The 20,340-nt window shown below is 37.2% G+C and overlaps 1 protein-coding gene across 2 annotated transcripts in view; it reads right to left on the bottom strand.

Moving 5' to 3' along the window:
* CLTC (clathrin heavy chain) overlaps window positions 1-20,340 on the bottom strand; it is a 64,055-nt gene that overhangs the window by 17,046 nt on the left and 26,669 nt on the right. For both annotated transcript variants that reach the window (XM_010594281.3, XM_064271305.1), the window contains 12 exons: window positions 17,140-17,253; window positions 16,084-16,257; window positions 12,920-13,117; window positions 11,967-12,167; window positions 9,618-9,770; window positions 9,013-9,135; window positions 8,601-8,738; window positions 8,188-8,352; window positions 7,873-8,053; window positions 6,161-6,324; window positions 1,635-1,760; window positions 914-1,056 (listed from right to left, as the gene is read on the bottom strand). In XM_010594281.3, coding sequence (XP_010592583.1) covers window positions 914-1,056; window positions 1,635-1,760; window positions 6,161-6,324; window positions 7,873-8,053; window positions 8,188-8,352; window positions 8,601-8,738; window positions 9,013-9,135; window positions 9,618-9,770; window positions 11,967-12,167; window positions 12,920-13,117; window positions 16,084-16,257; window positions 17,140-17,253 — 1,880 coding nt within the window. The remainder of the gene's footprint in view (window positions 1-913; window positions 1,057-1,634; window positions 1,761-6,160; window positions 6,325-7,872; window positions 8,054-8,187; window positions 8,353-8,600; window positions 8,739-9,012; window positions 9,136-9,617; window positions 9,771-11,966; window positions 12,168-12,919; window positions 13,118-16,083; window positions 16,258-17,139; window positions 17,254-20,340) is intronic.

The raw sequence follows: 20,340 nt of genomic DNA, 5'->3' as shown, positions 1-20,340 counted from the left end.
AAGTAGTTATTATGAACACATTTCCGTTACAGTAAAGAAACTTCATTTTTTTTATTAACAAAGGCAAAAATCAAGCTCCTATAAACATGTACAACCCATGTCAACTGAAATACACTTCAAATTCAAGCTGATACTCTTAAATGAGTATTATTTTCATCTCCATTGTCCTTTGCAGAATTTTTCCATGCTTGAACATTCAAATACAAATTATATGAACACCGTTAGTAGGGCACCTATATCAACTCAGGTTAAAATCAAACCCCTAAATTTCAAAGGTTTTCTTGACATCCTTTCACATAGCTATAGTAATTTCCCACTATTAAACCAATCTACCAAACTCATTTGCTGCCATCAGCACTTCTTAAACACTAGTTCCTCAAAACGCTCCAGTAAAAAAAGGGCTTCATGGCCTATTAAGTATTAGAAGCTCATATGCTATATTCTTTTCTATTGACAGTCATTAATCCACATTAGTATTTTAAGGTACTACAAATTAAAAACCAGTTTAACCCAGAGTTGTATAGGAACTCATCAAACCTGAAGAAACATCATACTATTTATCAGTCAAGATTAGTTATCAAATATACTGGTACCACACATAACTAAAAGCAGACTTGCCACATACATGAAAAACATACACAGTCAAACCACATAGCTGTAATTATAGAACATGTAAAAAAGTGATCAGCCATGTCAACAGATTTTTATATGATAGAGCAGCTGTAATGTTTCAGAAAAGAGATTTTTTAGAGCTATCAGGTTAGCACTTCCAAATTAGGTTGTCTCCAGTGATTTACTGCCCATGTGTTACTGAACAGCTTTTAGGCAACTTACTAGTTATATTTTTAACCATTACCACACCAAGAAAGACTACTAACTGATCCCAGTTATGAAGATTAAAATGCTACTATACCGGTTTCTTTTTTCAACCTCAGCAACAAGCTCGTCAGTAGAAAATTGACCTCTTACAACAAGAATCAAGTTTTTAATGACATCTTCGGAGCAATCAACATCAAGTAATCCTCCAATAACCACAGGAAGTCGACTTGGATTCACCTACAGTAAAAACAACAACAACCAAAGTGATGCCATTATGTTGCTAATAAGCAAAGCAACCACCATCACCAGGAGCTGCCACTGAGTCGTCTGTGATGCACGGCAACCCTGTGCGTTTCAGAGTGGACCTGCACTATGCAGGGTTTTCACTAGCTGTGATCTTTTCAAAGCAGATCACCGGTACTTTCTTCTGAGTTGGCTCTGGGTGGATTTGAATCACCAACTGAGTGCTAAACTGTTTGTGTGAAGGGGAGTTTAAAAAAAAAAAAAAAAAAAAAATCATTTCCCTCTTGTAAGCTCAGCTTTTTAGTCAGTAACGAGCTGAGAGTCTAAATTTGCAACTAGGCAGAGGAATTTATCATGAAGTCTGATTTGGTTAATTAGTTACCTAAGCATTGGGTCCAAAGGATAAATAAGCCCAAAGAAGCTAGAGTCACAGAATGACTATGGAGACTAATAATAAAAAAGCCCACATAAAAGCAAAACTACCTTCCTATTTCTGGAGGTAGTAGGTAATATTTCTAATATCTGTATTTAAGATGGCTTTAAAACTGTGCTTTGGAGTAAGTATTACTTACCTTCTGTACATATATCTCTATATATTTTTGAAGATTATTTCTATATAAATAGAGCACCAAATCATGGACAAAGTCAAATCGATCACACACAATGATAAGTGGTAACTGATCTGTCAGCTTCGCTTCCTGAAAAAACAACAAACAAAAATAAGCCTTTATTTTCTCCTTGAGTGAGCTACTGAATCATGGAAAATGAGAATCCATTCTACACTGATGTTAGAGGCCCACACAAACTTGGCTCTTTTAGTCAAGAAAGAAATATCTCAAAAGCCAGTGTGTGCCTGTCCCCAGTTTAATTTTTACTAAGCAATACTTAGATTACACAGCAAAATACCAGGTTCTTCCCATATACAACCTATAGCCCAAAAAAAATTACAACCAGAGACAAACATAAACAAATTAAGATTCGGACGCCACCAGTGGCACATGTGTTGTAAAATCAACATACAGGAACATTAATAGTAACACTGGAATTAAATTGGAGTTGTTTTAAAGAACTACTGTCACACTGTCAAAGTACGTTATAAATGGCTCACATCTGTTTCATACTAATGACTTAGTTTTCACCACACCCCAATCCCATTCTACACAATTAGCCTCTAATACTCTATTCTAATAAAGTCTACAAGGCATGATGGTAATGGCCATGAACCAGATAAATACACCACATGTTGCTATAATTTAAAAAGGTAAAAAAAATGCATTTAAAGAAGAGAGATCTTTAAATTACCAAGTGCTTTTATCATTATAAATCCCAGCACATAATCCTACTTATAGACTGACAAAGAAGGTGCCATAGACAGGTAGGGAAGACCTATACTGGGCATTTACCTGATACATGTCCTGTACATTCCACAGATATAAGGTATAGCACAAAAAACAACAGTTTCCATCAGGAATTCATTTATACACAAAGAAACACTCCTCAATAAATGATTCTTCTAGGATAGTCTACTAAGGAAGAACTTCCCCCAAAGATAGCCACTAAAAACAGTATTTGCAAGGTTATAATAAAGCGGTTTCTAAGACTGAGTATGTCAGTCCCCTGACTGTACAAAGTACAAGTAGTAGTCTATGAAATGTTCAGAGAATACTAAGCTACATCGGGAGCCATGAGAAACCCTGAATAAAAACCAAAATGGCTGTACATCTGAAGTGGAAGCCCAGCTGCAGATTTTTCACATTAAGGAAACTCTAAAGCAAGTATTGCTTAACACTATGGAGACTCCATATTAACAGGTGATACAATCATCTCTAGAAAGAATGTTTGCATCTACCTATGCAAAAGACTTCAGGTCACATTCTTCCCACTAAATAGTGGAAAATTAGTAGATCAACCCATCATTTCTTCCTCACCCTGTTTAATATACATATAAAATATTAAATACTTCATTTTACCACTTAGGTGAAAAACATACTTGCGTATAATCTAAGATTACTTAGGTATTCTATTCTTGTGCATGAATGTTTAAGACTTCTGTTGGTACTGTATTCCAATAGAAAATTTAAGATTGAAAAAGTAGACAAAGACTAGGATCTTTTACTTTTTTAAATTTTATTTGTTTTAGGTGAAAGTTTACAATGCAAATCAGTTTTTCATTCAAAATTTTTACAGAAATTGTTCCATGACGTTGGATGCAATTCCCACAATGTGTCAGCACTCTCCCCCTTTCCCTTGCCACCCTGGGTTCTCCACGTCCATTTGTCCAGTTTTCTTGTCCCTTCTTGCCTTCTCATCTTTGCTTTTGGGGAGGCATTGGCCATCTGTATCACATTCCTGAAGTGTGTTACCGCTTGTTTTAGAGACCTGTCTAATCTTTGACTGAAAGATGGACTTTAGCAGTAGGATCTTTTCTTGACTGCCTAAATTTGTACATAATACGTGGAAGTAATGCTATTAACGTTTTTATTTGTTTACTAAAAGGGCTATCACCAGTTATAACTTTCAGACTAAAACTGAAACTATATTAACACATTGAGAGATTTCCTTATACATGAACTTATTCTTTTCACAAATATTTACTGACTACCTATGTACCAAGCACTGTTCTTATGCAATGTGTGTATAGCAGGAAATAAAGGAAGCAGAGTCCCTTTCCTCAAGGAACTGACATTCTAGTGTGAAGAGACAGTGTCTCATGGTGATGAGTGCTATGAGGAACAAATAAAAGAGCATAACGGGAAGGTCAGGATGGGGTAGCGATGGGTTCTAGTTTAAACAGGGTAATTTGGGATGTCTTCTCTTGGGACATTTGATCAAAAACCTGAATGAGGCCGTGAAAGTCTCACAGAAAAGTGGTCCAGAGTGAAGAAGCAGGATGTGCAAAGGCCCTGAGGCAGGCGAGGAGAGAGCTTAGGAGACTCCCAGGAATAACAAGCTGGCCAATGTGACTGAAGCAAAACCACGACAGAAATGGTAGAAAATAAGGTCAATGGTAGTAAGGAGCAGATCATGGGTCAGAATAGTTCCATGCTTTCTACGGAGAACTATAGTTCCACAAGGTTAGGGCATGATCAAATGATGCTAATGGCACCATTTCATCCCCTTACAGGCTACTTTAGAGGGGGAGTTATAGTCTACCAACCTCTATTCCTGATGGCTAGCACGTAACTGTTACTCAAATATTCAAGATTAGATTCAGAAAAGTATTTTTCTTATGGTCACAGAATTTACATGTAAACACTAGTCCATTACCATGCAGCTAGTACCTACAGGTCAATAAGGAAATGTGGGGAAAAGAATGGTCTATTATATTCATTCTCACTACTAGGCCAAGAGGAGTACTGCATTCTCCTCTCAGACTGTTCAAACATCAGACACTAGGTTCACTTCTAATTCAAAATGCAATTAAAATTCCTTCAAGAAACGAGGAACAACTTAAAACAATACACCTTATTAACACTGGTTACCACTTAAATATCTATGGGACATAAAGGGTACCGCAAAAACTTCAATTTCCGGTTGACAAAGCTGAGGCTCAAACACATTATTGAACTTCCCCGAGGTAACAGGACTGTTGAATGAACAATGGCCAATAACCAAAAGAAATGGAATGTGAACTAGGAATAACTAATTCAAAAGCCCACAATCCACACCCACTCTCTGCTATATCAGGCTTGATATATTTACAACAACAAAAAAAAACGTAGTGATATGCAGAGGAACTGGAGCAGTGTTACTGGTACACTAGTCATGCATAGAGCATCCAATCCATCTTGCCCAGAGGTTCTTTTGATACCAGAAAGTCTTAGGTTCAATGACATCATTCCAGCAAAACTACACAAGGCCATTTATGATGGCCAAGACATTCTAGAACTACGTATCTTTTAATTTAAAATGGAAGGAAACTTCAGCACTTTGACTACCTCATTGCACTGAAACCTGAAGGTTTAGCTATTTAATCTGAAGCCTTGTTAGTAAATGCTTCAAAGGAATGATCTGCCAATGCAATCATAGAATTTTTAAAAAATGATGACAGTTTTAGGGTAGGAGAAGCTTATTTTTCCTACTGAATTATACAATAAACATTTTGGTTGCAGTTTCAATTAAAAATTCTTCCTGAAGACAAAACATTAAACTCTAAGACCTTTGTATATACCTCTGAAATAATTTCCCTCTAAGAAGACACATGAAGTATTTTTCTAATCTGATATTTCTACAGTTTTCCTGGTCTTTTACAGACAGCGGCTGACTTTGAAGTTTTCCTCATAAAGTAACCAGTAGGTATGAGAATAAAGCTAACTTAAATATCAAACAAAATTAACTGCCTTAGGTGTGTTTCAAGGAGCTAAGAATCTTTAAACTTTTACTCGTCACTCCAACACAAGCAGTCCTTACCTCTCCAAAATTTACCTCATGTAAGAAAACTGAGTTTTGGTTTAATCTTAGCTTTATTTTGTGAATTATACATGATTAATATTTTAGTTCCCAGAAAGACGTAACTCTTTATCCTTTAGAACCCTTTGCCTACAATAAAACCGAACTTCTTGTCATCGAGTCGCTTCCGACTCATAGCGACCCTATAGGATAGAGTAGAACTACACCAAAGGGTTTCCAGAGGAGCGCCTGGTGGATTTGAACTGCCGACCTTTTGGTTAGCAGCCAAACTCCTAACCACTGCGCCATAAGGGCTATAACAGAGGTTCCTTAAAAAGATACCGAGGGCGAGCTGAGCTTAATCTTCAAAGGCAGCCTAAATGATATTCTAAAACAACACTGATGGTCTAAATTACTTCTAAAATTGTTTCTTCCCTATGTTAAAATGAAGAAAGGAAATTCCTTTATGATGGTGCTCCCCCCCACCCTTTAAGCAGATGTTCTTTCTCAAGTATTTTTTTTACCAGTTTCCTTCCCTATTTCAGAGGAAACCGCAGAATATTAAATTTAGAAGAAATAATCCAGAACACAATTTCAGAATGCTAAGAATTTTACATTTGGGGAAAAAACATATTTTAAAACCATGACCAAACCCCTGCAGAACAGATCTTCAACCCAACCAGAAAATGCATTACTCAAAACCACTTACCTTGAGAAAATTCTTGACACGTTCAGGATCGTAGCAGTTGCTTTCTCTGCAAATTCTTTCTACTTCTTTGATTTGCCCAGTCTTACAAGCTGCCTGAATATATTTAAAGTGCACATCTGGGTCCTGACTAAAGTTAACAATGGATCCCAGAAAATAAAAGAGACCTTAAAGAAACAAATAACTGAAATTAAACACAGATGCACCTTTGAGAATGACAAAACTCAAGAACATTTAGACAACAAAAAACACTGTTACACTCCAAGAAGGAATCTGAATACTACCGAAAAAACCCCCAAGCCTGTTGCTGTCAGTTCCAACTCACAGCGACCCCACAGGACAGAGTAAAACTGCCCCATAGGGTTTCCAAGGAGCAGCTGGTGGATTTGAACTGCCAACCTTTTGATTATTAGCAGGAGAGCTCTTAACCGTGTATCACCAGGACTCCACCTGAATAACAGATACTCCCAAATATAAACTGCTCAAAAAGCTTAATAAGACTACTACTTAATCCAGGAACCAGTTCAATAAAATTGATTTGCACTTTAATCCCAACTTAGTGTTTTCTAATAGTTTAGAAATAATTAGGGGCAGCTGCTCAATACCAAAGTTCATTATTACATCGCACTCCATGTGAGAAATTTTAAATGAAGTCCCTTATACCAGCTGTTTTTTCCACGTGCAGTTAATACGAAACATACAAAAGTAGTTTGGGAAGAATTTAATGTAGTTCCGTCCAACAAAACTTTCTGTAATGATGAAAATGTTCTATATCTGCACTGTCCAATACAGTAGCCACTAACCTCACGTGGATATTGAGTACTTGAAACGTGGCTGGCGTGACTGAAGAACTAAATTTTTTATTGTATTTAATTCTGAATTACTTTAAATTTAAATAGCCACATGTGGCCAGTGGGTACTATACTAAACAATATAAATTTAGCGCATAGTTAACATATAGAAACAAAGAAAACTTGTAGAATCTCTTATTCTTCCTGTCTAGATCACTACCACAAAGAAAGGGGAGAAAAGGTAACTGGGGACCAGCAGTTTAGTTAATGAACATAAGAGCTACCCACCAGTGATTACATTAGTACTCTGTACAGCACTGGTTCTCAACTGGGGGTGATTTTCCTCCCAGGAGACATTTGACAACGTCTGGAGACATTTTTGGTTGTCCCAGTGGGTGTGGGGAGGGTCTGATGCTACTGGTATCTACTGGATAGAAGCCAGGGATGCTGCTAAAGAGCCTATAACGCACTAGGCAGCTCGCCCTCCTACCCTGCAACAATGAACCACCCAATCCAAAACGTCTAGTGCCAACGTTGAGGAACCCTGCTGTATAGTAACAAGACTCAAAATGTCCTTGTCTAGAAACTCTTGCCATTACAGAGTCAGACAGTATAAGCATGAAATCTTATTATACCCAAACATCAGTATTTTCATCTTACAGTTATGTAGTGGCTTTGTCATAACTGTGTATCGTAAAATTCTGCCTTTAATTCACCTATAAAATATTCAAGTAGACAGTCTTGTTCACTGCACAACCCCTAGGACTTGACCAAAAAGGTACCTGACACCATTTACTGAATAATAAAACTTAAAATACTCGATAAAATTAAGCTTTTAGAAAGACAAGATTTCCAATAACCTGTGATCTTAAGTCTACCCCTCTTGGCCAGCTTAATTAAAACAACCCAGAACCTTCTAATTACCTTCAAAACTCTTGAATGATTCAAAAAGTTCAATCAGAGACTGAGTTGACAGTTGTTCATGATACTTAGAAGCCACCTGAACACAGATCTGAAGATTCTGACGAATATTGGCAGACAGCATGGCTCTGAGGCATTCTAGGGAGTCTTCTACTGATAAGGACCCAAAGTAATTCACTAACCACTAGGAGACAAAATAAATAAGCAAAACAATGTTGAGCCTCATGGCAGTATGAAATTACTATTAGCCAGCACCACAAACACACTTTCATTATGTCAACTAACTAACACCAGTTGTTAAACAAGAGACTGAAATACCTCAGGGTTAAGAAGATGGGTGTGAACAACTGCACGCTTTATGTCATACAAGTCAGTGAAGTGTTCCAGTGCACGCTGCAGCAGGCCGGCCTTTTCACACAGCTGAGCGATGTGAGCCCGGTCGTAATGGGTGAACATCTGATTCCCCAGGATTGCATCTGCAACCTATAAAACCACAAACAGAGTGAGTTTATTTCTGCACCCCATTGATATCAGTACTTCCACATCCAGATCAAATATTAAGATTCAATAATGAATAGATAAAAGAGACAAAGTACAAAGGAATGTTAGCTAACTTATTATGAGTGAGGAATAGGTACATTAGTAGCTTCAAATAACTGAATAATCTCAGAAACTCTGAGTAACTTCTACAACAGTAGTGAAAACACGTCTAAAAAGCATGAAAAACGTACTTGAGGTGCATGCATAAGATTCATCTCAAGCAACCGCGTCTGTAGAGGACCTTCGGATGGGCGATTATTCTTCAGAGCATCAAGCAAAAACGCAGTACACTGCTGGATCAGGTTGTATTCCATAAAGACGTCCACAATCTACAAAATATAATGTAATATAAAAGGTACTATTTAAAGATGTTTAAAAACTACTGTATGATACTGCTGATGATATGTAAATGAAAGGAAAAAAACTGCACATAGATGGTATCATACTATCCATTCTTCTGTAACTTGTCTTTATAAGAAACTTCAGGTTTATCCATATAGATACAACTTCTAATTCCCATAAACTTCTTCAAAGTTGTTCTAAGTTGATCCTCCCATTCTCCATTTAAATAAAAGTCCACAAAATACCCTTTAATCTCTTTACCTGTGTGATATCAGCAAGAGGCTCTTCATCCTGAACCAACATTTGAGCAAACTGCTGACCCTGATCTGGACTGATACGCATTACATTTCTCAGCAGGAAGATCCAATCTGGTGTATATCCAACCTATAAATGGACAAAAACTTAAAGCCACCTACAAAGTTTCATTTTTTAAGCATTTAAAGGCTTCTTCTACAATAAAATCTTACCAATTTAGAACTACTGGTGCAATTACAAATTCAATTTCGATTAAGAATGATCAATTTGACCTTGGTTTATGTTATGCAAATGGACACCTTGGTGATGACTTATTTGAACAAGCAGCTGTACATTCTAATAATTCCCTTATCCATTTTCAATGAATGACCATTTCAAATTTTGTTCTAAAAGGTTAAACATGCCCCTGCCATCTTAAAATCTGATAAGCCATGCAAGAGTAATTATTACTATTTCTGAATTCTATTTAGAGCTAAGATAGGGTTTTTAAACTCTTCAAAGTTCAAAATTTAAGGAAATTCACTAGTAAAGCCACTGAGAGTTGCTACAGCCTAATTTCTATGATAAAGTCTTAATAAATTTATGTTGAGAGTTTGTTTCACTGAACTCACTTTTTTAGCATATAAAACAATCTTCTGGACTTGACCTGTTTCTGCAAAGCACTGGATGACTTTATTTGGGACATTAGCCCTCAGGTACACACTAAGTGCTAATGTAGGATCCACAGATTTCACAAGATCACCTAGTTCTTCAGAGCATTCCAGCTGGCCAAAGCAAAAAAAGAGATTAATTACACAGGAGCTGTTCCATAAAAACTGATACTAAATTCACTATAAATAATAACTAACACAATAGGTACTTATCTACCCAATTTTCCCAGAATATATTATAAATAACTACACAGGAGACATGAGTGGTAAAGACTCTGATCTTGTATTCACAGCAATGTATTGGTAGGATTCTCTGTACCTCATAAAATTAAACAAGGATAAAAAGCTCACGAAGACTTCATATTTATAGATATTACCAGCTACCTTTTTAGGACTGTAAGTAGTTTATGTAAAGCAAAATCTTATACTTTTAACAACTAAGAAAATTCTCATATCCGACCCATGCGGTCCCAGTTTTTCAAAAACGTTACATCAAAAAGTTTAATATATTACTGAATGAGCCAGATGAGGCTCACTATAAGGACCATTACCAAAATTAGGCCGTAGCTTGTATGCCTGAAGGATGTAAGCTAAATTACCGTTTTGTCTTTTAGATTTAGGACTGTGAGGCAGAACTAATTGCACAAGGTGAGTAACAGATAAAAATGTTTAGGTGGTACACACAAGCAGATATTATCCTGTATTATCCAACCTGCCTTAATAACTCAGCTCCCCAATCTGGAAAGCAGCTTCCCAGAACAGTTTTGCTTTACATACTAGAGTTGGTTTTTTTACTTCTAATGGTTACTTCAGAGAGTAGTCCTTGTAATTAATATTCACTGCCAAGAAATAAAATGTTTTATCAAGAATCTGTACCTCTTAACAGAACACGTTAACTAATGAAGGGTGACCAGTGTCCCTTTTACCACAACTGGATCACATATGATTGTTCACAAAAGAAGTTAATACCCCAAAAGCTTTTACCTCTGTTATATAGGTCAACTCAGTTACCTTGGTGGTTTCCATCCTTCCTTACCTTAAACAATTAGGATGGACATCAAATATCACTACTCGGAGTGCTTTAAACAGTACCACCTCAGTTCCTGACAATGCATAAAACATGGGCAAGTCAACATTATCACTGTGGAGAAAGGCTTTTTGTGGTGGTATGAAAGGACTAATAACACTAATGGGTTGCTGAAACTTGTCTGTTGCCTTACAAATTAGCAATATTTTCCAGAGTGCGCTCTACAGAACATAGTATCATTAGATCTTTGTGTGTAAAAAGAAATTGTAAGGACTGAGTAAATACAAAAGGCATAGAGAAATCCTTCAGTATGGAAACCTAGTTAACAACATAAAAAAGGTTCACATTTAAATAAATTTTAAAGACACTGAGTTAAATATTTCTCCATGTAACACCAATTTACAAAAACTCATTGCTGTCGAGTCGATTCGGACTCACAGTGACCCTACAGGACATAGCATAACTGCCCCTAAATGGCTTCCAAGGAGGCCTGGTTTACATTCTGTGAAACCACTCTGGGAAACAGTACTTCATTAGACAGCCCTACTTCTTGTTAACACATCTACAATTCAACATTTTATATAACATTATGTTTTCTGGCACACGTACACACGCTTACCAGCAGCAAATACCACAATTTCGATGATACTTGGAAAGCTCTAAAAGAAGACATAAATACCTGTATGGTTGAAACAACTGCACATATCAAGTGTGGAACATAGAAATATATTCCTATGTATAAATATCTGTCACAGATATTGACAAATATGAATGCATACTCAAGTAAGCTTCTGCCATTAAGCTTTTCCTAAAGCAAATGCATAGCACTTCACTTCAGGGTTAGTAATTTTAACAACTAAGCAAGAATACTGGATTCTATTTTAAAAACTAAACAACAGAAATACCCCCACCTCAATGTGCCAAAAATGTATTTCCAAAAGGAAATCAGTTTATGCATCTCATGCAATGTCTGCTCCTATAACAGACAGTGGATGTATTGAATAATGGCTGAACACGTTTTGGTGCAGCCTCTCTTGGCTTGTTTTTTAACGTGCTCTACCATGTTATTTGGAGCCCTGGCAGTGCAGTGGTTAAGCATTTGGCTGCTAACCAAGAGTGTGACACCTGGAATCCATCTCCTCAGAAACCCTATGGGGCAGTTCCACTCTGTCCTCTAGGGTTACTATGACTCGGACGCAACTTGACGGCAATTTGGTTTTATTTTTTTGTAACGCTGTTATTTAATTCAATCAAAGCAAAAATATGTTGACAAGTTAACCTACCTTATCTTCTTTTAACCATTTCTCCAAAAGCTGCTTCCGCCCTTGCTGAAGTACAGGCCTACACAGTTCTAAGGATTCATATTTGTTCAACTGACCCTGGTCCAAAAGAATTCCAAAGTATTGAAGGAGAGGAGAAGTTTGACCTGGCTGGGCTGGGACACTCTGGAACCGACGGATGGTATCTGGAGTACGGAGGATTCCCTTTAAGAAAGTGAAATTTTAAAGACGATTAAGGTGACCCAAATATCACATTAATCATTCCATGTATGAGTATCTTACATTAATTTTAAAGGCATGATCCCATCTGCTAACATCAAATTTCTGATCTTCCACATCTATAGTAAAGATTCAGTCAACATCTGTCACAGCTCTGGTTTGATGTTATAAGATTATTCAGAATCAGGAACATACCAACTATAACGTCAACATGTAAGAGAGTAAGTATAATCACAGTACTTGCAGCTAGTTACTACCCCAAGTTCACATTAAGTGCAAATTTCATAATTAATACTGGCTTGAAATATGAGGTGTTAATTCAGTCCGACATAATACAATGGTGATGGGAATAAATTCAGTTTGATTTCAGACAACGCTATCTATCATAAACTGGACGGAACGTGTTTAATCTCCAACATTTGAAAATAAAATCAGTAGTTATCATTTATGAACATCAAGCTGCATAAACACCTAAGCAAGCATCACTACATTGAGGTAAACCACAGCTTGCTAGGTCTACACATCATTCTAACGTCCTGAATTTTACGAGGCTTTTTTGTCTTAACCAAATCTAGAGGCACAAACAGGTAATCATCATGTTCTAGTCAAGGAACCTGTAACTTAAAAAGAGGCTAGTATCTCTGTGGAAACCTGGTGCCTCTTCTGACAGAATTAGAAATAAGGAATATTACGTTAGTCCAATCACGGCCACTTAATTTCCGTAACTGCTTATTTACCTTTGGTGCGTTGGCAGCCACCTTTGCTGCCTCTGAGTAATTTCCCTGGGCAAAAAGAGCATTAAATTTCCGGGCAAAGAGTTCTTCAGCCCCAGCAAGGTTGTTACGTACAGCCATTCTCAGAGCCAGATCAGGATTTTGTAGGACGTTGGTGATATAGGGAATTATGTTTTCTTCTTCCACACATACTGACAGAACCTGCAATTTAAAGATTAATAGATAGCCGCAATGTGTTTATTTGGATACGAACGATATCAAATCTGTTTAGAGCAAGTTTATTACTTAGGGTATTGAAACTAAAACTGTGATAGCTGCTTTCTTGTTAGCCAATAAAAGAAAAGAAGAAGAGATATAAAAAAGAAAGAGGCTAGAAAAGAGAAGACTAGGGAGATTTAAGACTGAGTGCCATAGGGTGCTAAATCATTTTGGGTTTCCTAAAATATGGCCATTCTGTCATGTTAAAACCCCCTACTTCATACTGTCCAAGCTCTACTTGCTGTGCTACCATCCATTCTTTTTTAACGTGATCAAAATCAAAGATTAATTTAGCTCTGAAAAGACAATTTCACATGGCTTACAGAGTCTCAGTGAATGCAATTTTGACTTTCAGAAATGAATCTGAAGGCGGCATGAAATCCAAACAAAACATAGGGCTCACCTAGAAGTTTAAGCTATATTCCTTTTAACTCTGGGATTTTTCTACGAGAATTTTTCAATAATTTACCTTAATTTCATTTATATTCCTAGGTGCCAGATTATATACTCAATAAGGTCAGGGACCACTGTATCCTTAGGTACCTACTGTAATGCAGAGCATACAGTCGATGTTTAATAAATGCTTAGTGAATAGCCTTAATGATACTGAAAGAACCAAGAGGCACATGTGGTATCGGTAAAGGATAAGTTCTAATTGTTTCAGAGAACTGTTACCCACCCTTGGTCCTCCTAAAAAGTCACTGCTATAGAATGCTGCCCTACCTTCCCCCAAGAGCTGAACTACTCTCAAATGCCCTAGAGAAAGGGAATCCTGCCCTACCCATCCATCCCTTTCCTCAAGGCCAGATGTGGCTATATACCCTGGGTTATAACTACTTACATTACTCCTAGCAGCATTTCTTATATTATTGTAATTGCTTGTCTGTTTCTCAGTCATATTCCACAGCAGGAAAGGGTCTTATCTTTAATTGTATTACTAGTGTCAGGCAGTAACTAACACAAAACACGTTTAATATATTTTAGACAAATGAAAATGGAAATTTTTTTGTCCCAAGATGAATAAGAATTGAGCACTATTTTAGAACTCAGTAACCAAAGAGATCTTAACCCCCACCTTTGACTGAACTCTTACCTCCTAGAAAAAATGAGCAAGACCAACAAATTCAGTTCTAACTACACTTCCAGAAGCTTCCCATTGATCACTACCTTAGTCTTCCCTAACACACAGTTTCATCTTTACCATACTTCTAGATTGTTCTACCAGATTTCTAGTAATCAGTACTTAGGATTCACAGGGGTCAGAGGAGGTTACTATTCCTCTATCTTCTGAAGTACTCAGTTCTACCAAGCTTGAAATTTAAGCTAAATAGCAAAGGTGTCTGAGACAGGAATGTGGCTATAATGTCATCTTGATTGATTTTGTTTTTTCAATCAAGAGAAACCATACATTCATCACTTAAGGGCATATGCCCAGTTAGTAGTCTGCTTTGATAAAAGAGTACAGGAAATCCCTGAGGTTTAAGGCTACTATAAATACCTAAATCTTTACTCAAACCAGCTGGCATGTAAAACTGGGGGTGGGGGTGGGAAGGACAGTTTAATATCAATTTTTAGTATCAACTATCAATAAGCTCCCAGAAGCAGAATTATGAATACCAAATACCTATGGCGAAACCATTCCAGATTCTTTAGTTTAAACTTATCTTAAAAACATCAGCATAGCAGCAGAAATAAAAAGTTTCCCAGTTTCACAACTTCACGATCGTTAGAAATTCTCTAAGTAGCACTCACGTAGTTCACCAGAAGGTCAATTCATTCTTGATTTTTCCAAGACAGACACATGCTACTGAAGAGTAACTACTGAATTTTTAAAACCACTTTTGTGCCAGACACTGACTGGTGCTAGAAATACAATTAAACAAAGACAAGTCCCTTTTCTAATGAAGAATAGTGACTGAGACAGTTAAATTAGCAATTTTAATTCAGTGTGATAAGTACTATGATGAGGAATATAAGTTACAGGGGCATAAAGCAGAAGCACCTAACCAGGTCTGGAGTTAAAGTAGGGAATGGATAAACACCAAACCAAACTCACTGCTGTCATGTCGATTCCGACTCATCGCAACCCTATAGGACAGAGTAGAACTGCCCCATAGGGTTCCCAAGGAGTGGCTGGTGGATTCAAACTGCCAAATTTTTGGTTAATAGCCACAGCTCTTAACCCTACACCACCAGGGTTTCCAGGAATGGATAGGTAGGGAAAAACTCCCTTTCTCTACAGGAATTTCTTCATATACATATCAGATTTCATAAACCAACTGAGTAAAAAAGAAGAACAAACAAAAATCCCCCAACTATCTACCTTTCTTTGCTTACTGCCTGGTAAAAATACCAATTTGGAGGAAAACAAGTAAAAGGCAAGACTAAAAACAGTACCAAGTTTTTTTCAGAAAATAAGATACTTCTTGGTAGAATATTTCCAATTATATTAAAACACTAAGAAAACACAGAAAAAAGACCATTTGTTAGGTGGTGTGAGTAGTTCCTCAAATGTGACAAAAACAGCTAATGGATTTTTCTTATCCAAGGAGATAATTTTCCAGGCATCCTGCAATAGCTACTATAACATATTACCTTCCAACATTAAATATTTTGTAATAATTAAGGAGTTAAGAATTACCTTCCCTGTAGTTTATAACCTGTTTCAGAGATTATAATATGAAAAAAGTCGCTGTAGAAAGTACACGGTCTGTCAAATGTGGCCCAAGTATTGTCTTTTGACAATAAAGGCACATATACAGGATTAAAAGGAGACTTTCTATTCATACACTTCCATATTTTCAGGTATGTGCTATTTTCTGATACCCAAAGTCCCGACTTACTTTTTGAAAACAGTAGCAAGTATTAATTCATTTTATTGGTTAATTTTAGTTTTAAGGTTTCCTTACTTGTCCCTTTCTGTTGACTCCAATTATTCCAGCTGTGGCTTCATGAGGTGCTGTAACAAAGATTGTTTCTCCACTGATTCTATTCATGTAGATGCAGGTACCAGTCTCAAGATCATACAGGTGGATATAACCATACTTAGTAATCAAGAATACTACATCATGCTTTTCACTGATCTGTTCAAAGAAAATCAACACATCAGTAAAACAATGAATCTGTAGGCAGAAAATAAGAAAATCTAGTTCAATTCCATTTTAAAGATGGTGAAATTCCAGAACTCTGACAAGGAGTTCATGTGAGAAATTAAAAACTAGTATTTGTGGTTCACAATATTTAAATATGGACTAGTCCAAGTTCTTATATAAAACACAAGAATATGTGTATAGTTTGAACAACTTAGGATAACCCAGTTTACACATTTCACAAAGTTTCACTAATAAACTATTTTAGAATGAAGGGGAATCTTTTAAACATCACTTAAGTTATATGACTGTGAGATGGTACCTGGCTACAATTGATGACTGCCCTGACAGGGAACACAATAGAGAAGCCATAAGGGAGCAGGAGAGCAGTGGGACGCAGACCTCAAATTCTTGTAAGAAGACCAGGCTTAATGGTCTGACTGAGACTAGAAGGACCCCAGGGGTCATGGTCCTAAGACCTTCTGTTAGCCCAAGATAGGAACCATTCCCAAAGCCAACTCTTCAGACAGGGATCGGACTGGACTATAGGATAGAAAGTGATACTGGTGAGGAGTGGGCTTCTTGGATCAAGTGGGCACATGAGACTATGTGGGCAGCTCCTGTCCAGAGGGGAGATGAGAAGGCAGAGGGGGTCAGACGCTTGCTGAATGGACATGAAAATATGGGGTGGAGAGAAGGAGTGTGCTATCTCATTAGGGGGAGAGCAACTAGGAGTATACAGCAAGGTGTATATAAATTTTTGCATGAGAGACTGACTTGATATATAAACTTCCATTTAAAGCACAATTGTGACTGTGAGTAGTTTTTGCATTTTTTTCTAAAGAGAGATTTTAAAAATTATTTTGCCTAAAATACCTGCATTGCCACAGGAAAGTCATTTTGTGCTTCTGGAGGGAAGAAAACATCCACCGCCTTCTTTGGGAAAGGCTGGTTCCCTGTAGGTGGTGTGCCAACTTCGATGATATGTAACTGTTCAAAAGAAAATAAAACTCATATTAAACCTAAATCCTTTAGCAATCAAGAGCCAGTTCATCACAGCAGCTTTATTTGTAGCCCCAAACTGGAAACAACCAAAATGTCCTACACAACAGGTAACTAGTTAAACTACATTCATCCATGAAATCAAATCAGCAAAAATAAGGATGAATCTCAAGGACATTATGCTCAATGGAAAAAGCCAAACTCAAAGGTCATACGTTATATTGATTGCATTTACATAAAATTCTTGAAGGCACAAAATTATAGAGATAGAGAACAAATTAGTGGTTGCCAGGGTTAGGGAAAGAAGCCCTGGTAGGCAGTTGTTAAAGCACTCAGCTGCTAACCAAAAGGTTGGCATTTTGAACCCACCAGCCACTCTGTGGGAGAAAGATGTGGGCAGTCTGCTTCTGTAAAGATTTATAGGCTTGAAAACCCTATGGGGCAGTTCTACTCTGACCTATACGGTCACTATGAGACAGAATTAATTCCCAGCACTGGGGGGTTAGGGACAGTGGAGGAAAGGAGGCTGGGCTTAACTACAAAGGGGTAGCACAAAGGAGATCTTTGTGGTGATGAAGTAGTTATGTATCCCAAATTTACACATGATAAAATGGCAGAATTATATACACACACACATAGTACCAATGTCAATTTCCTGGCTTTGCTAATGTACTATAGCTATGTAACCACTAGGAGAAACTGGGTAAGGGGTACAGGAGATTTCTCTGAACTGACTTATAACTTCCTATGAACCTGTACTATTTCAAAAGAAAATGTTAAGTCAGTTAAATATCTGAAACATAATCATACCTCAAATAATCTACTTTAAATAAAGGGCACAGAATGCTAAAACATTACCCATGAAAGTACTTTCTCGACTTTCGATTATATTTTAATATTCCAACTTAAGTTGTGTAATTCTTCTCTGCCCGTACATCTACTGTGATGCAGACAGAAAGTAAAAGCCTAAGGCAAGGTGTCTCTCTAATCACATACACCTATAAATTTTGTTTAAAACGTCTCATGCCGCAATCAACAGGCAAGAGAAAGTAAATAATGTCAGTAAAAGAACATTATACATTTTGCGTAGTCATGTCAGGAATAAACTCAGAAAAAAAACTCAGCTTAAAAGATATATACCATATGAAAGTTAAAGGGTTTCATCCCTAATTAGATGGCTAGCAATATTGAAAAATTATGACTATCTTCAAAGCCATGATAGAGTACAAGAAATACAGCACAAGTATTAAATAAGCTCAAGAACCTATAAACATGTTTTCAGATATTATTAAAAAATGATATTGACACTTTCCTTCCAGTAGGCTTTACCAAAAAAGTCCCACCCTGTATCTTAAGGGTAGTATTTAATTTTTAAAACCTAAGTGTTTAAATTCTATCAATTCGGATCTGAACATCAGTGCTTTCTATCCTTGTTATAACGAGAAGCTGGGATGTTTGTTTTCTCAGTTCAGGGAATCTCTCACCTTTAAAGTTTAGGGAGAAATTTACCTCTCTGTGCACACTTCCCTCCCTGCCAAGGCTACAGATTATCATATCTTAAATAGTTGCTATCCCCCCCTCTTTTTTTTTTTTTTAACTACTTACAAGGAAAAAGACAAATGTTCTAATAAAATTGAAGTTCAGTTTTCTTTGTTATGCCCAGGATCTAAACCCTCTTTCTGATTGGGGGGGGGCAGTACTTGTAAAAATACCTGTCTTACATATCTAGCGCTGCTATAACAGAAATACCACAAGTGGATGGCTTTAACAGACAGAAATTTACTTTCTCACAGCTTAGGAGGCTACAAGTCCGAATTCAAAGCACCAGCTCTAGGGTAAGGCTTTCTCTCTGTTGACTTTGGAGGAAGGTCTTTGTCTCTTCAGCTTCTGCTTCCTGGTTCCTTGGAGATCTCCATGTGTCTTGGCATCTGTCTCATCTCTTCTCTCCTCGCTTACCTAATCTCCTTTATATCTCAAAGAGACTGACTCAAGATATACCCTACACTAACCTTGCCTCATTACCAAATGCAATTATAACCACATGCACAGAGGTTGGGATTTACAACACATTTTTGGGGGGACATAATTCAATCCATTAACAGTACTCATTACAAGTTTTGCTGGAAGGTAGTCCATTTTTGTAGGCCAAACACCAAATACTTGTTTTCTAAACCCCTCTTAGCACTAAGATGTGGGCACAAGACCTTGCATATATTAGAGTTCAAATAGGGAATCAGAGACAAAGTCATAAAGACTTCAGAGATGCTACTCTGGCACTGGAAGGGGCACTCACACTGAGTTTCCAGGGTTAGCAGTTCTAGCTGTGGCATCCAGAAGTGCAGCCATGGCAGCAGCAGAGACCTCAGAGTTCTGTGGCATGGTGTTTGACTGGGACCCTAGTTGCTGCCCATTCTCCCTTACCTCTCTTCATTTTCCAAGCTTTGTTTTGCAGCACTCCCAGCTACTATGAGCTATCCAATATCCTTTTACTAAATATTTGATGCTTTAGTCAACCAGACCTTGTTTCTGTTGCCTGCAACTAAAAAGTCCACCGTACAAAGTAATTTTGTTCATTACCTTGGCCACACAATTTACATGCCCCCTATTTTTTTTTAATATCCATGCCCTTCCACCTACTCTGATTTAATTGGTCTACAATAGGGTTTCTGCATTGGTATCTGAATTATCCAGATGATCCCAATGCGCGGCCAGGGTTGAAAACCTCTGCCTTAACGCAATGTTACTCAAACTGTGGTCCACATTCTATCTACATCAAGTCACCAAGGGTATGTAAAATGCAGACTATACAGGCTCTATTTACTGAATCAGACTCTCTAGATGTAGGGCACAGGATGTACACTTTAACAACCCTAAGTGATTCTTACACACAGTAAAGCTAGGAGATACTGACTTCAGACCTTTGGTAAAGATGGTCAAGATAAAGTCTTAACTAATATAAATACCTGATATAGAGAACAGTATTCATTTTAGACAAGTATCACAAGAAAATCTCCTAATAGCTAAGAGTCAAACCAAATAAACAGAAGCAGAATTTAAATAAAGTGAGTCATCACA

The sequence above is a fragment of the Loxodonta africana genome, chromosome 18 (genome assembly GCF_030014295.1).
Source record: "Loxodonta africana isolate mLoxAfr1 chromosome 18, mLoxAfr1.hap2, whole genome shotgun sequence".
Taxonomy (NCBI): domain Eukaryota; kingdom Metazoa; phylum Chordata; class Mammalia; order Proboscidea; family Elephantidae; genus Loxodonta; species Loxodonta africana.
This window is presented reverse-complemented; position numbering and strand designations above follow the sequence as displayed.